Source organism: Notamacropus eugenii, chromosome 2 (genome assembly GCF_028372415.1).
Source record: "Notamacropus eugenii isolate mMacEug1 chromosome 2, mMacEug1.pri_v2, whole genome shotgun sequence".
NCBI classification, from domain to species: Eukaryota; Metazoa; Chordata; class Mammalia; order Diprotodontia; family Macropodidae; genus Notamacropus; species Notamacropus eugenii.
The window spans coordinates 4,549,226-4,567,261 of NC_092873.1; the positions used below are offsets into that span (position 1 = coordinate 4,549,226).

At 37.6% G+C, this 18,036-nt stretch overlaps 2 protein-coding genes across 2 annotated transcripts; one reads left to right on the top strand and one right to left on the bottom strand.

Moving 5' to 3' along the window:
• The first annotated feature begins 533 nt into the window (after positions 1 to 533).
• LOC140522066 (NEDD4-binding protein 2-like 2) lies at positions 534 to 3,117 on the top strand. Its single transcript, XM_072637109.1, has 2 exons — positions 534 to 598; positions 2,550 to 3,117. Exons 1-2 carry the CDS (start codon positions 534 to 536, stop codon positions 3,115 to 3,117), a joined length of 633 nt encoding a protein of 210 aa, XP_072493210.1.
• A 7,529-nt stretch (positions 3,118 to 10,646) lies between these two features.
• LOC140523358 (olfactory receptor 5B12-like) lies at positions 10,647 to 11,585 on the bottom strand. The gene has a single exon (XM_072638272.1). It carries the CDS (start codon positions 11,583 to 11,585, stop codon positions 10,647 to 10,649), a length of 939 nt encoding a protein of 312 aa, XP_072494373.1.
• Positions 11,586 to 18,036: the final 6,451 nt, after the last annotated feature.

The window sequence follows — 18,036 nt, forward strand, 5'->3', positions numbered from 1 at the left end:
ATCTTGAGGAGGAAGGGGTAGGGAGGAGGAAGGAGCGGGAGAAAATTTAAAACATATGGAAGTGATTGTTGCAAACTGAAAAAAATAATTTTAACATATAAAATGTAGAGTCTATATAAAAAGACAGTAAGTTAAAGATCCTTATACCAACAAAAGGTAAGATTCAGTATCTATGTTTAGCCCATTCCCTAGTGCCTAGGACAGTGTCTGTCACAAATAATGTGACAAATGTGCCTGACAAATAATTCATGGTTGAGATAGATAGATACATAGGTATATAGATAGATAGGTAAATGTATTGTGTATATAGAAATATGGATATTACAAAATAATTTCAAGATTGAAGAGACTTTAACAATTGAAGGATTTCAGAATGGCTTTATGGACAAGGTTAGCTAAGATAACCTCTAGCATCTTCTATAGTTCTAAATCTATCTTCCTATTAAGAAGTGAATTCAACAAATGAACTTTGTACACAATAACAGCCATATTGTGATGATGATAGCTATAAAAAATTTACTCTGATCAATACAATGACGCAAGATCATTTTGAAGGACTCATGATGAAAAATGTTATCAACCTCCTGAGAGAGAAATGGTGAACTCTGAGTATAAATTGAAGTATATGACTTACTTTATTTATCTTGCTTTAAAAGCAATATGGCTAATATGGAAATAAAAGTTATAAAATGTGTTTTACATGATTTTACATGCATAATTGATAACGTTTGCCTTCTCAATGAGTATGGGAGAGACGTGAGGGAGGAAAAATATTAGGAACTCAAAATGTTTTTAGAAGGATGTTAAAAAAAATAAATAATGATTAAAAACAATATACTTCAACAGTGGAGTATTTCCTCTATTCTTCATTGTTAGACAAGCCTAGGTAGCTTCCATTACTCAAGAGCAGCCTCATCTTTTGCCCTTTGAGAAAGTTACCGGCTGAGACTCACAGTGTAAGGCTTGGCACAGTCATGGAATCAACGATTCTTAGTGCTTAGTGATCCAACCTATCCTTGTCTTCCTTCTGCAGTAATCATCCCAACAACCACCTGACAGAACTCTCCTTACACATCTTCAGAGGTAAAGTTTTCACTGCCTTGTTAGAGAATCCATGCTATTGTAGGACAATAAATAGTCACCAATTATTTCTTTATGCCAAGCTGGAAACTGCCTTGCTCAACTCCTACTAATCACTATGCTGTGTCTGTGTCCATAGATCCATCTTATTATATTCCTATTATAGCACTAAGTATCTTCCAGTCCCTTAATTATACTAAGATTTCCTAGGTCAAATGCATCAGCCATCTAAAACCTTAGCCTGAGTCACCATCAATGCATACCAATGCTAAACCATGTGAAAGGTCTATGAATCTTAAAAATGGAAAGGCAGATTAAATGAAGGCAGAATTTTTTGTCACAGTCCTCAGATGTCATCACAGTAGGGAAGTTTCTCATAGGAAAATTTTCTTCATAGATGCAGGTCAAAAACTAGTCTGTTGTTGCCCAATACTCTGAGACATTAACTACTGGTTTATAATCACACAGATAGTATGTGTCAGATATGAGACTTCAATCTAGGTCTTTATTACTCAAAGGACAAATAGGGATGTAAAGTAAATCATGAAAAGAATATTGAATTTGGTCTCAAAGGACCAGTTTTGAGTCAAACAAGTCAATTCACTCCTCTGAGCCCAAGTTCCTTCACTGTAAAATGAGTGCTTTGTATTCACTGACCTCTAAGATTCCTTTCCAGTTCTAAATCTAAGATCTTAGCCTCTGCACCCACATCTAAGATTACTGCCTATCTACAGTGGAATGATTCTCTACTCCTTAGTCAGAAAATGATATCACTCATGGTAAAGCCTGGGGTTCATTGAAGAGTGACTTCGAAGTTTCCATCACTCTAGCCTCAGGAGCCAGCTAAAAAGAATTGCTATCATACTGTTGACCAATCTCTGAAGTCTTGACTCTGGAATCAACTCATCATGCCTCCCAGGCTTCCCCTGTCTTGCTCTCTTCTTTTCTGGCTCTCCCACATTCTCGCTTTGTGTTTCCTCAATTTGCCTCTCTACTCTCTCTCTCTCTTTCCAGAACTTTCACCTTTTTAAGTTTACTCACATAATTTCTGTCTTCTCTCCAATTCACATCAACCTGAAGGAGCCACCACACTGGACTCAGAATTGTTTGAATTAATAGTGGAGTCAACCTTGGTAGTGCCAACATAGAAAGAAAATGAGCTCTCATTTTTATCAGGTAGAAAGATTAATACAGCTTGACAAGGAGGAGGCCTTTCTGTGGGTATGAAAAATAGGAATTAAATCTGCTTAGGAGTCTTATTTTTTTCTGTTTTGCTTTGAAAATGTCCTTTCTGGATAGAGCACTGACCCTGGAGTCAGGAGGACCTGAGTTCAAATCTGTCCTCAGACAGAAGATCTTAAAAAAGACTTTAAAAATCAAACTACAAAGATGGAGGAAAAACTAAAAAAAAAAAAAGAATCCAAGAAAAACAAGAAGGTTAAGAAAGGAAAGTCAATCAATTAGAAAAGGAGATTCAGAATCCAAGAAGAAAAGCTAACGAGGCTACTTATCCTTTCAAGAAATCTGCCTGGTTCAGGGAAGACGACATTGTCTCCTGTTCTGCTTGGTCAGAATCATGGTGGCATCATCTTCAGCACTGATGATTATTTTCGGCATCGAAATGGGTATACATATAACGTTAGACAATTTGGTGATGCCCATGACTGCAACCAGAGCAGAGCAAAGAAAGCTATTGATCAGGGAAGATCTCCAGTTATAACAGATAACACTAATACCCAAGCTTGGGAAATGAAACCTTATGTGGAAATGGCTATAAGCAAAGGATGCCAAGTAGAGTTCCATGAACTTGAAACATGGTGGAAATTTGATACTGATGAATTAGAAAAGAGAAATGAACATAGGGTGTCTCATGAAAAGATTGCACAGATGTTAGATTATTATGAATATAAAATGTCCATCTCTATTGTAATGAATTCAGTGGAACCTCCACGCAGAGAGTCTGAGAGACTTCGGAAGACAGGGGTGGGGAGGCTGTGTAAGATTCGTGAAATCACTTTGATGTTGCAAAATAACTAATAGTCAGTCTGCTTTCAATTAAATGAGTTTGTGGCTTACCCTTAAAAAGCAAGCATTGAGACTTTCTGTAGGTTTTTAAACAGGTTCAAGTCTAATAAAAAAGAACCATCATTACCTCACAGAGTTTGCTCCCAGAAAGCTGTTTAAATTTTAAAATGTAAATAAAAAATAGTATATAAATTGTAAAAAAAAAAAAAATAAAGTATTTTGAAAGGCCTAAAGGAACATACACTAATTGTGTCAATTAAACACTGCTAGTCAAACACAAGACAATGGCATTTGGGATGAACATAGATTAAAATCCTAGCTCAATTGCCAATACTTGTGTAACCTTGGGCCTGTCATTTAGTATGCTCTAGGGCTCTGTTTTCTCATGTGTAAAATGAGGAGATAGGACTGAATTATCGCTAAGATTTCTTCTAATTGTAAACACCATAAACCAGGGTTGAGGAACCTGTGGTCTTGAGGTCACATGTAACTCTCTAAGTCCTCAAGTTTGACCCTTTGACTGAATCCAAACTTCACAGAACAAATTCCCTTAATAAATGGATTTGTTCCATAAAGTTTGGGCTCAGTTAAAAGGCCATTCTCAAGGACTTAGAAGGTCACATGTGGCCTCAAAGCAGCAGTAATGATGTCCATATGGCCCTAACAGTTGTGCATGCAAGTTAGGATGCCTTCCTAAAGTCATGTCTGCTTTTGTTATTCCTTTTATCTGGTACTGGTATTATAAATACAGATAAGATCTACCACCTGTGTTCCAACTGGTGGACAAAATATATTGTTATTATTATATAATTATAATAACTGAGACCTACCTGTGTACTTTAGGGTAGGGAACAGGACTCCAAGGGAGACCCCTCACTTAGAGGCCTTGAATTAACAAGACAGACCAAGAAAGAGGAAAGAAGGCCTGTTGCAGCAGATCTATCTTAGGGACCAGAGTTAAATATTCAAAACTCTCCAGATTCTAAGTTCTGATCCATAACCACAGCTGCTGAATGGCTTTTTTGTCTGAGCAAAGTCACTAATCAAACTAAGGTGTAAAGAAATTATTTCCAAATGAACAAATAAATGATCTATCAGAGACTTCCTATATCATAGTTACACCACTAAAATTGAGCCCAAATGGTGTCAGAATGAAATTTTCATGACTAGAGAACAGATTTATGCTACCATGGGACAGTAGGTACTCTGTAGGGACAAAGGTTCCTTTGAGGACAACTCCATTCCTTCCACTCTAGCTATTCTGCAGAAGTATTTACATGCCCTAGTCTTTGGGGACCCAACCCTCATTACTGAAGGAAGGCATGAGTACAGAAATAATTGTTATTATGAGATATTCTCCATGTTTCACAAGTGTTCTGGCTGTTCTGAGAAGATTCAAGTAATAAAGGACATAAGGTAATTAGGTAGTGGCATGAAGTAGCCACCAGATAGGCAATAGAAACACAGGAAAGGGGAAAAGTCTCATAGGCTAATCTCCTCATTGTGGAAGCTCAGCCTGGACAGTGAACAACAGATCATGAGTCATCCTTAGAGCACGGGCCATTAAACATCACTGACCTTTAGAACAAGAGATGCTCTAAGAATTTGAAGGAACTTCAGGATCCATCTAGCTAATCTAGTTCATACATATAAAACAATCCTCTTTAAAATATGTTTAAATTACCATCCAGTTTCTCTTTGAAGATTTCCAATGAGATCTCTTTTAGGAAGGCTAGGACACAAGAGACTGGCCCACTGCATTTTCAAGTCACACATGCCCCTGGTGTGATTTCAGAGAATTCTCAAAATAAGGCCAATTTAAATATGACCCTGATGTGGATAGCACTTTCTTCTAATAGTATTTCCTGGCTAATTACTGGGTGATTAACATATTTTTTACTGAATAATAAAATAAAAATAATAATAAAATAATATTTTGTTCTGTATGACAAAAGACAATGCATTTGTGAAACAGGTCATCATTACTAATAAGAACCAAGTATTTCTGGTTTAAAGAGAAAGTAAATAAAAGTGCCAGTCCTAGTGTCAGCAAGAATCATCATCCTAAGTTGAAATCTGGCCCCAGACACTTACTGTGTGACCCTCCCCAACTCTTTTAATCCTGTTTGCCTCAGTTTTCTCACCTACAAAATGAACTGGAGAAGGAAATGACAAACCACTCCAACATCTTTGCCAAGAAGAATCTTCCCACTCCAGACCCAACACCCTATCCACTGACCACCAAGCTGACCCAGGGAAAATTTTAATGTCTTATAAAAGATATAGTTAGCAAACAGTAACTACAAAAAATCAGCATGGTTTCATTAAGAACAGTCATGCCAGACTAATCTCAGGGAATGCAATAAAATATAATTTTTATATTTATGAAATATTTCACTAAATCTTATGAACAAGGAGAAAAGATATTGTACAGGGTTGTGGGGGAGTACACGTAATTAAAAGCTATACACAAAGAGTAAAAATTAAAGTTTTAATGTCAACTTAGCAGATCTTTTCAAAATGTCCCAGGAACCTGTTCCTGGTCTACTGTTATTTAATAGTTTTTCAGACTCGGAAAAAACATCTCATTAGGTGGTTATACAATGCTATTTCATAATCTACTCCTTCCTATAAAGACATTAGCACCACATTCTGGTTGTCAATTACTCGTTCTGTACTCCACCACCACCCCCATATCGAATCTCCCAAGCTATTACATCATCTACACACATCTACACCATTTCTTGACTTTTTTCCACATTCACTAGATGACATCAATTTCATGGTGTCTGGAATACCATAGGTGATTGATAAATGTTTATTGATTAATTGATGATAACTGCCCTCAAAGAAAAACCTTCAAAAAAGCTATCATTTTTCTAGTAAGCAGCTTAATTGGATTAAATAAAGACATAGAAAAAGTAGAACTACCAACTATATCCAGATGAGACAATTGCAACATTTCACTTAATCCCACATCCAGAAAAAAAAATCTAACTGAATAAATATGAATTTCCTCAAATCATAACCTCTCCAGTTGAGTTCTAGGTCCTGGGACCATGGGAGTATCTAGTCATAAACGTATTAACACAAATTTTGTTACATTTATAAAGGGATTTACAAATATTTGTTGTTGTCCTTCCTTTGGTTTAGAAGAGGAACATCACAGGTGCTGTCTTGACTTTTGAATGAGCTGGATTTAAGTGAGGCAGAGTTTCACAGAGTTGTAAGCCTCACTCTGTCTTCCAGAGCCAACAAAATTCAGTGGCAAGACAAAAGTCAAGATGACTGGCAATGACCAGGTTGCAGTGGGTAATCTTGGCATCTTTGATGTCTGACCAAACACTAAGCACTTCATGGTGCCTGCTTCAGCTGCCCTCCTGTCCATTTCAACAAATTATTCTCACCTGTCCATTCTAACCGAGGAAGTCATCCATTCTCCTAACTCACCAACGGGTTGAGGCCTGTTCTTGCCTTCAACCTGGTTTATTCCATCTCCCAAGAGAGTTGTGCAAATATTTAAGCCCTAGGTAATTGCTGCTGCTGCTGCTGATCAGAAATAGTTACAAAATTGTAACAACAATTTGAAGTACGAAATAGTTTTTTCTGCTTTCACTGGAATTCATCTGCTGCTTATTTCTCTGCTAGTAACTTTTAGTTCCTGTTTTAGGTTGGCAGCTTCCTTTACCAGGGACATTACCTGTCTTTCACGTGCTTTCTACATTGAAATAAAGGTGTTCATTAGTAACTGTTAAGGTTAGCACAGTCTGGAGCCTGCTACAAGGAGGTTAGCATGGCTATCACTCATATGGAATATTATATTTGACATAAGCCCCCTCGTACTGATAGCTAAGTCACGTTGGAAGAGCAAAAAGACAAAGGTATCTATGTCAAATATGTCAGTGTACTGGAAAAGAACCTAGGATGTGCCTGCTACATGAAGATATTAGAAAGGCAGAAAAGCTCGTTTGATTGGAGGATAGAATGTGGGAAAAGTCTGGAAAGGTAGTCTAAAGATAGGCTATTAAGGACATTAAATACCAAGCAGAAGAGTATGTATTTTATTCTACAAGCAATATGAAGACTGTGAATCTTACTGAGCAAGAGAGTAACAGAAATTGGACTTATGTTTTGAGAATATTAGTTTGGCAATGGTGTGAACGATGGATTGAGGCACAGGGTCAGGGGAGAGGCTTGAGGCAAAGAGACTAATTAGAAAAGAATGTGATGATCCAGGAAGAGGTGATGAAGGTCTGAATGAGAGGGGGAAGGAGAAGTATATTAGAAATGTTGAGGTTGAAAATGACAAAGCTCAGTGACTGATTGTGTGTGATGAGTGAATGAAAGTGTAGAACTGAGGATGACTCCATTTGTACAAATGTGGATGCCTGAGAAGATGGAAATATTCTTGACATAAATAGGGAAAATAGAGGGGTAGAACCAAGATGGCAGAGAAGAAGCAGGGACCCACTGCAGATCTCCACCCAAACACCTCAAAATAATCTGAAAAATGACTATAAACAAATTATAGGGCAGCAGAAGACACAAAATGACAGACTGAAGTAAATTTCCAGTGCAAGACAATCAGGAAGGTTGAAGATAACTGTCTATTGAACCAGGCTGGAAGTGGAGTTGGCCACACCAACACAGACTGAGGAGGAGCAGGCCTTAGGGAATGAAAGAACTGGAGGCTGTTATGGATTCCAGATTTCTCAACACACAGATGCTAAAGACAGTTTCAAAGGTCAGTGGGAAGGGTTTCTCACCTGACTGAGTGGCGAGAGAGGTCTAGCCCCAGCATTAGTCCCAGGTCTGGCCAAGACATGGACCTAGTCCCGGGGCACCTGCAGCCACTACTGGAACATAGGCTGCTTCTGGAGCCCTCCACTTAACAAACAACAAAAGTCATGGAATTGACTGGGAAAATGAGCAAATGGGGAAAAGGAGACAGACTACAGATCCGTAATTTCTCAGTGAAGGGGTATTTTCTTATCTCACTGGTGGCAAGGAGCATCAAAACATACGACCAGAAGAAGACAATAAACCCCAAATCCCTATATCCAAAAGCTCTAAGAAAAATACGAATTGGTCTCAGGTCATGGAAAAGCTCAAAAAAGATTTTGAAAGTCAAGTAAGAGAAGTAGAGAAAAAAACAGGAAGAAAAATGAGTGATGCAAGAAAATCATTATAAACGAGTCAACACCTTGCTAAAGGAAGCCCCCCCCCAAAAAAGTGCTGAAGAAAATAACGCCTTTAAAACTAGACTAACAGAAATGTGAAAAGAGAACCCAAAAGCCCATGAGGAGAAGAATGCCTTAAAAAGCAGAATGAACAAAATGGAAAAAAGAGGAACAATAGCGCACTGAGGAAATCTTTAATAATTAGAATGGAACAAATGGAAGCTAATGACTTCATAAGAAATCAAGAAATTATAAAACAAACCAAAAGAATGAAAAAAAACCAGAAGATAAGGTGAAGTATCTCACTGGAAAAGCTACTGGCCAGGAAAATGTATACAGAAGAAATAATTTTAAAATTATTGGACTACCTGAAAGCCATGATTAAAAAAAAAAAAGCCTGGATATCATCTTTCAAGCCGTGAATAAGGAAAACTGCCCTGATATTCTAGATCCAGAGGGTAAAACAGAAATGGAAAGAATCCAACAATCACCTCCTGAAAGACATGCCAAAAAGAAAACTAAGAATATTGCAGCCAAATTCCAGAGTTCCCAAGTTAGGGAGAAACTATTACAAGTAGCCAGAAAGAAACAATTCAAGCATTGTGGAAGCACAATCAGGATAACACAGGACTTAGCAGCTTCCACAGTAAGGGAGAGAAGGGTTTGGAATGTGATATTCCAGAACTCAAAGGAGATAGGATTAAAACCAAGAATCATCTACCCAGAAAAACTGAGTATAATAATTTAGGGGGAAAAGTGAAATTTCAATGAAATACGGGACTTCCAAGCATTCTTGTTGAAAAGACCAGAGTTGAATAGAAAATTTGACTTTCAAATACAAGAATAAAGAGAAACATGAAATAGTAAACAGGAAAGAGAAGTCACAGGAAAAGTAGAATGCTGGAAATCATCTCACTTAAAAGAGGCAAGAAATAACTTTCACAATGAAGACGAAGAGAGGAGATCAAAGGGAATAAGTGAGCCTTGCTCCCGTTGGATTTGGCTTAAGGGGAGAATAGCGCACACTCAATTGGATATGGAAAGCCACTTTACCCTGAAGGAAGGCAGGGAAAGGAGAGGGATCATAATAGAAGGAAAAGCAAATTGGGGAAAGAGACAATCAGAAGCAAACATTATTGTGGGAAGACAGATCAAGGAAGAGAATGGAATAAATGGAGGCTAGAATAAGATGGAGGGAAATGTATTAAGTCTTTCATAACGTGAGTATTACGAAAGTGTTTTGCAAGGTCATATGTGTATGACCAATATTGAATTGCTTGCTTTCTCAATGACTGTAGAAAGGAAGGGAGGAAAGCAGATAATACGGAATTCAAAATTTTAATAATGAATGCTAAAAATAGTTTTTCAACTGGGAAATAAGATGTACAGCCAATGGAATGTAGAAATTTATTTTGCCCTACATGAAAATAGAGGGGAGGGTGATTGCAAAAGGGGGGATAAATAGAAAGGATGATATACTAGAAGAAGGGGCAGATGGAGTGCATGCTATCCTGAGTAGGGGGTCGGGAGAGATGGGAGAATATTTTGAATTCAAGTCCTTGTGGAAGGGAATGTTCAAAACAGAACAATAAATAATTAAATTGTGTGTGTGTGTGTGTGTGTGTGTGTGTGTAAAAGAATTTATTAGTCACTGGATGCAAATCAAAGCAGAATGGGTCTTGAGAGTAGGGGACCTCCCTCTTGTCATGTGATTCCTTATCAGAAATGTTACAGTATGTATTCCACTTGGGTATGGGTTAGACTATGTGGTCACTGAGGTAATTTCCAATTTTTAAATTCATTAATTCTATTGTTCTAATTCAAAGTGATAGTGAATTTCTTAATTAATAAAACAATAGGTGACAACTGCCCCAAAATTTGTAATGTATTTGTATAGAAGTCTGTCCAGTTAATTTAGAATCTATTTTCATTTTACAAAGACTTGAGACTAAACAAAATAAAGAACAAGAATAAGATTATAAATTATTCAGGAGTTTCTAATATTCATCAATACAGGAAGTTAATCCATTGAGAATTCTATACGCATACTTTCCCTCAAGTCATAACCCCACCACCATCCTCAAATGCAAAAGTTCCTAGAGATATATAGTTTTATATCCTACCATCATTTTCACCAATCTTTTCAGTTTATTATTACATTACTCAAATTTCTGAAAATGGCAGAAGACAGAATCAATTGTTTGAAACGAATTAAAGTAGATGTTCTCCAAGTTCAGGATGGAGGGGGAGAATTTAGGTCCCTTGATTCGTAAGAGATATTTAGGGTGTGAGAATTAGAGATGTTGTACTTTAAAGATCAAAGTGAATACGAAAAATCTGTATGGAGTCATTTAATTAAAATTAGAGGCCTAATGAAGACTTTGCACACTCAACAACTTTGCCAAAAGCACTCTTAACTTCCTTGTTCCTCAAGCTGTAGATGAGAGGGTTTAGCATGGGAATGACCATGGTGTAAAAAACTGATGCCATTTTGTCTGTACCCATGCAATGACTAGAACTGGGTTGTAAATACATGAAGATGATTGTCCCATAGAATATGGACACAGCTGTGAGGTGGGAAGCACAGGTGGTGAATGCTTTCTGGCGGCCCTCTGTTGAGCGCATTCTCAAGATGGCAATGAAAATGAATAAATAGGATAACAATATGATGAAAATGGCAAAAAAGACATTGAACCCCACAACAAAGAAAACCACTAATTCACTGATGTGTGTGTCAGAGCAGGAGAGAGCCAGGAGGGGTGGAATATCACAGAAAAAGTGAGGAACCACATTGGAACTGCAGAAGTGGAGACTGAATGTGTCTCCTGTGTGAATGGAGGAGTTCAGAAATCCACAGAAATAAGAGCCAATGACTAGACCAACATACACACTAGATGTCATGCTGGTGGTGTAATGGAGGGGCTTACACACAGCAACCTGGCGATCATAAGCCATTGCAGCCAGGAGATAACTTTCAACAGTGGCAAATGCAACAAAGAAGAACATTTGTGCAGCACAACCATTGTAGGAGATGATTTTGTTACCCGTGAGGAGCCCAGCCATCACTTTAGGAGTAATGGCTGTCGAGTAACCAAAATCTACCAAAGAGAGGTTACTGAGGAAAAAGTACATGGGTGTGTGGAGATGAGAGTCCCAAGAGATAATCACCACCATTCCCAGGTTCCCCACCAGAGTGATCATATAGATGGCAGTGAACATTATGAAGAGGGGGACTTGAAACTCTGGAGCATCTGTTAATCCCACAAGGATGAACTCTTTCACCTCTGAGTCATTCTCCATATATATATCTTTAGAGATTTTCTGAATCACCTGGGTCAAGAGAAAAACAGAATAAATCATGGCAAGTGATCAATATTTTGTGAGATGTATAGAATCGTTTAAAATTAGGAAACGGAACTTCCATTACATAAACACTGTTTTTTCATGTGTGTTAAACTTAACACAATAAGACCAATGTTGTAATTATGGACTTTTTAACACATAGAAGAAGAGGCAAATTCCCATTATATTTTTAAGCTTATTAGTGAGCTTACATTTCTGAACAGTTTCTTAACCTTCTCTACCCAATCTATGTACATCTTCATTACATCTCAGCCACACATGGACACAGACCTACCCTTTATTTCACCATCATTCATAATTGTTCTAGCTCTATGAGACAAAACTGTGAAATCTCTTGGATCACAGCATCCTGTCTTTCCATTGCACACTGTGCAATCTAGATTTACTCCTTACCAATACTCCTTACCAGTGCCTAAGTCTCTCACTATTCTCCAAGTTCATTACCTCCATTCTCTCGTCTATGTTATTTTCCTTCGTATTAGTAACCTATCATTAGCTGGCTCAACCAAAGTTCCTCAGCTATCCTAGGATGCCTTGTCCCCTTGTCTTTTCACTAGTCATGCAAATTCTGGGTTACACTTATCATCTACTTTGTTTTCCCACTAATGTGATGCTCAATAAGTCCCATAATTGTGCTGACTGGGTTCACTACAAATCTGTTACCTTATCTCATTTGCATCTTCCATGGGATATAGCAATGAATTCTTCCCTAACTCAACCCCTATCCTTCTTTCCAAGGTAAATTATGACAAAAAAAATTTATCTTATATGACCTCCTATACCACCTCATTTTCACTTCATCTTATCAGAAATAGATACCATCCCTTTTTAGCAGTGAACAACTTTTTCCCCTTTCTCTCCTCCTTTGCTCCTATTTCAGATAAAGAGCTGGGTCTTCTCCTTGATAAAGTAATCTTCTCTAATTTTGCTCTTCATCTTATGTAATCATCATCACCATCATCATCATCATCATTCCCATAGCACCTTAAGATCTGCAAAGTACTTTACAAATGTTATGTCATTTTTTTCTCATTATGTCCCTGAGAGTTATTATTCTCCTTATTTTCTAAAGGAAAAAAATCTAAGGAAGAAAAATTTAAGTGACATTCACTGTCACACACCAATTTAAGTGTCTAAAGTCAAATTTTAATTAAGATCTTCCTAAGTTGGGTTTGGATCTTTACATACTGGGGCAAGTTGATGCTTCTGAGAATCTGAGCCCTCAATCTTTCAAACTCTTTATTTCATTTTCACTCTCTCTTTATTTGCTTCCTCATTCCCTGCTATTTACAATAGTGCCCACTTATCAAGACTTTAAAAAAACTTCACTTGACTCTGCCATCTACTGAAACTATTGTCCTATTATTTTCCTCTTTTTCACTGAGAAATTTCTAGAAATTAATGTCTATTTTCAGTTTCCTACTTAGTTTCCTCAGCCACCACTGAAGCTTCACCCTTTATATTTTGGTTTCTGACTGTATTATCCAAAAAGAGAAAAGAAAGAAAGACAACCTTCTTTCTCCAAGGTTAGGAAAAATCTCTTATCTGCTAAATAGGAAGTTTTTGAGCTGTGTTTGTTTTGTTTTTTTGATCTATCATCTTTCTACTGTATTTTTCTTCAGCAGTTGATACCAAGAACATGCTTTAGGGCTAGGTAAGACACCAGATGACAGAATCAGAATCTTAAAAGCCCTCAAAAAGTTCTAGCACTAGGCTGAATCTAACCAGATGAAATTCAATGAGAATTGCATAAGAGTACCAAAAAAAAATTCCCCAAATATGAGGGATGCGATAGAGGAACAGGAGTTGTTCTCTAGAGAAGTAGTGAATTCTGCCTCCTAAGAGGAAAAAATTTAAACAGAGACTAGATAAACACATCTGTACTATGTGATTCTCAGATTCTGTGATTCTGTGCTCTCTTTTCTGAGCTCCACTCCCACATTATAACTGTATGCTGGGTATCTTCACATGGCCATCCTCTAGTCATATCAAAACCAACATATCAAAATAAAATCCATCATCTGTCTTCTGAAACCCACCTGTCTTCCTGACTTGCTATATTGGAGGGTACCATTTTCCAGGTAACTAAGACATAGGCTTAATGTCATCATCAAATCTTGAATTTATGTCAGCTACTACACTTAATCAGTTGCTTAGCATATTCAATTCTATTTCCGTAAAACCTCTTACATCCACCCTTCTGAAGAGTCATAAAACTGAAATTCTTCGTTCACCAAATAATGAATGATAATTCCAATTCATCTTCTTACTGCAATTTTCTATCCTCACCAATGTATCTTTTATCAAATTGCTAAATCAATATTTCTAAACCTTTTATACAATTTCTAAATCAATATTTCTTGACACTCTGATACTCAAGGATCTTCAATGGATCCCCATGGTTTCTAAGATTAAAAAAGATCACTAATTGACACAGAAAGACCTTTATCATTTGTCTCCAATCTCACTTCAAATGAAATAAAAATGCATTGTAAATTTCAAATTGTCAAATAAGTGTTAGTTATCAGCATCATCTACTTAAATATAAGCTTGTAAAATACTATGAAAACGGTGGTTATACATCTGTGATTTGGAACCCTAGACCTCCCCTTTCCATTAAAATTTCAATACTCTTTTGTTTTTACACAGGACACTCCTATTGTAGATCTCAATAGGACCTTCTAATATATGAGACCTTGCTGCTGTTCAGTTGTTTCAGTTATGTCCAAATTTTCAACATCTCATTTGGGGTGTTCTTGGCAAAGATACTGGAGGAGTTTGCCCTTTCAGCTCATTTTACAGATGAGGAACTGAGGCAAACAAGGTTAAGTGACTTGCCCAGGGTCACACAGCTACTAACTGTCTGAGGTCAAATTTAAACTAAGAAAGTTGAGTCTTCTTGAATCCAGGGCAGTACTCGATCCAATGTGCCACCTAACTGCCCCACATGAGACCTACCTGAATTCTTTAGGTTAGTGACAAGACTTTAAGGATGAAGATTGGCCAAGGATCTTCACTTAGAGGTCTTCATTTAGAAGCCTAAGCCAGAGAAGAATATAAAGAGGTTTTCTTGTAGAAACCTTTCCCAGTGCCTGGTACCAAACACACAGAGATCTCCGGGTTGTAGACTGTTGTCCTTAGTCACTAGTGTTGCATGAATCTTGGTGTCAGTAAGGTAATTAGATGAATTAAAGCATAGGAGAATATTTTCTGAATAAATTAATAAATGAATGATGGATGATCACTTCAATGCAAGTTTGCTTCATGTACAATAGTAGGGAAAAGGCTTTCTGTGCCTTGTGTACAGCCTAGGAGTGGAGTATTATAAGCATGTAAGCATCAATGCCCTTAGGGGGAAAAGGCTCCTCTAAGGACAAACAGAGCTCCTCAGTCAATTCCTCTGCAAAATATGTAAAAACACAACATGGTCTATGGGGACTCATACCACATTCATAAGGTAAGTCATGACTGTTCTCAGCTGTTGTTGTCAAGAATTCTCTAAAATGCTCATTGCTCAAAGAAGAGTCAAGAAATCAAAGCCATGAGCTTGCTAGACCTGATCGAGGTACCAGAAGGACAGCAGGAAAACAGACAGCGGATGAAATAATTCCCTTAGGCCTCAGGCAGAGTGGCTTCTCATAGAGCAGTTTGAATTCACTTGCCACTTTGAAAACTAAAATTTGATTTCAAGTTGATGAAGTTGATGATAAAGAGGGTTTGATGAATTTAAGTGATGGAATCTTAGTGATAAAAAGAAGAAATAAATCATTAAAATTACACAGAAAAAAATAGAAGGAATTTCAGAAAGGGACACAGATAAGGAGGGCAGTTTTACTATTGGGTAAAAGTAATAAATACAACAACTATACATAATATTAGCACCTTCCTATTCAATTTTGAATCTATTCAAATGAAATGTCCACGGTTATTAACACTTGTTGAATCCATCATAAAAAATATATTTTTCCCCAACTGATAAATGGTCAAAGGATATGAACAGGCAATTTTCAGAGGAAGAAACTAAAGATATCTATAATCATATAAAAAATGCTCTAAATCACTTTTGATTAGAGAGATGCAAATCAAAACAACTCTGAGGTATCACATCACACTGATTAGATTGACAAACATGCCAGAACAGGAAAATGATAAATGTTGGAGAGGATGTAGGAGAGTTGGCACACTAATTCGTTGTCGGTGGAGCTGTGAGTTCATTTAACCATTCTGGAGAGCGATTTGGAACTATGTTCAAAGGGCTACAAAAATGTGCATACCCTTTGACCCAGCAATATCGCTAAAGACACACATATTCTAGCCCTTCCCCCACAGCCCATAAAATACCTATAAAAAATGACTCTAAACAAATTCTAGAGCAGCAGAAACCACAAAATGACAGAGTGAAAGAAATTTCCAGCCCAAGATAGCCTGGAAGGCCGACAGGAAAGGTGTATCTTAAGGGGTGTGGAGCAGAGCAGAACCCATGGAGCCCAGCCCAGCTGTGACCATACTGCACAGCAAGGACAGGACCAGAACAGGCCTTTGGGGAGGAATTCTCAGTAGTAACAGTGGTTCTCAGACCCTTCAACCCACACGTGATGAAGACACTTCAAAGGTCAGTGAGATGGCTTTTTCACTTTGGTGACAAGGGAGCAGGGTCCTTCCCTAGCCCTGGACCTAGGCAGTGGCAGGGGCAGCAGTAGTAGCAAGAGTAAGCAGTGGTGGCTGCAGTGTCAGCAGCAGGCAGCAGCCAGGATCCATTGTTGGATCCCTCAGCTTAAAACTCCTGGGAGAAATGAGCTGCTGATCTGAACCTCAGCACTGAGTGGCAGCCTTACCTCTCTGCCTAAAGTGCCCAGAGGAATTGAGCAGCTGATCTAAATCTCAGCCAAAAGCAGGGCCAGGGAGTATACTCCTTTCCCTTGGAGGAACTGAGAACATACAGGTACCCAGAGGATACTCTCTTCTTGACAAAGGACCCAAAAGTCAAGTAACTGGTTGGAAAAATGCTCAAAAAAGGGGAAAAAATCAGACTATAGAAGGTTACTTTCTTGGTGAACATGTATTTTCTCCCAACCTTTTGGATGAGGAATAACAATGCTTATCATAAGGGGAAGACATAAAAGTCAAGGCTTCTGTGTCCCAAACATCCAAAATAAATGTGAAATAGGCTCAGGTCATGGAAGAGCTCAAAAAGGATTTTGAAAATCAAGTGGGAGAGGTAGAGGAAAAATTAGGAAGAGAAATAAGAATGCAGCAAGAAAATCAAGAAAAGCGAGTCAATAGCTTGCTAAAGGAGACCCAGTAAAATGCTGAAGTAAATAACACCTTTCAAAATAGGCTAACTCGATTGGAAAAAGAGGTCCAAAAATCCAATGAGGAGAAGAATGTTTTAAAAAGCAGGATTAGCCATATGGAAAAGAAGTTTCAAAAGCTCACTGAAGAAAATAATTCCTTAAAAATGAGAATGGAACAAATGGAAGGTAATGACTTCATGAGAAACCAAGAAATTACAAAACAAAATCAAAAGAATGAAAAAAATTGAAGATAACGTGAAATATCTCATTGGAAAAACAACTGACCTGGAAAATAGATCCAGGCCAGACAATTTAAAAATTAAGGGCTTACCTTAAAGCCATGATCAAAAAAAAAAAAAGCCTAGACATCGCCTTTCATGAAATTGTCAAGGAAAACTGCTGAATGCTGAAAACTAGGACAAGAGGGCAAAATAAATATTGAAAGAATCCACTGATCATCTCCTAACAGAAATACAAAAAGAGCAACTCCTAGGATTATTGTAGCCAAATTGCAGAGCTCCCAGGTCAAGGAGAAAATATTGCAAGCAGCTACAAAGAAACAATTCGAGTACTGTAGAAACACAATCAGGATAACACAAGATCTAGCATCCTCTACATTAAGGGATCCAAGGGCTTGGAATATGATATTCCAGAAGTCAGAGGAACTAGGATTCAAACCAAGAATCACCTACCCAGAAAAACTGAGTATAGTACTTCAGGGGGAAAATGGTCATTCAATGAAAGAGAGGACTTTCAAGCATTCTTGATGAAAAGACCAGAGCTGAATAGAAAATTTGACTTCTAAACACAATAATCAAGAGAAGCATGAAAAGGTAAACAGGAAAGAGAATTCACAAGGGATTTGGTAATGTTGAACTGTTTACATTCCTAAGTGTATTTGTAACTCTTGAAACTTATCTCAGTATATGGGTAGTTGGAGGGGTTATACACATATGGATGTATACACAGAGAGCACAGGGTGAATTCAATAGGAAGGGATCATATCTAAAAATATAAAATTAAGGGGTGAGAGAGGCATATATTGGGAGGAGAAAGGGAGAAATGAAATGGGGCAAATTATCATCTCTCATAAA

Excerpts from the sequence above, each read along its gene's own strand:
- LOC140522066 (XM_072637109.1), top strand. The coding sequence starts at position 534 with ATGACGCAAGATCATTTTGAAGGACTCATGATGAAAAATGTTATCAAC. Across the intron at positions 599-2,549 it reads AACCTCCTGAGAGAGAAATG|GAGATTCAGAATCCAAGAAG; the intron begins GTGAACTCTGAG and ends CAATTAGAAAAG.
- LOC140523358 (XM_072638272.1), bottom strand. The coding sequence starts at position 11,585 with ATGGAGAATGACTCAGAGGTGAAAGAGTTCATCCTTGTGGGATTAACA.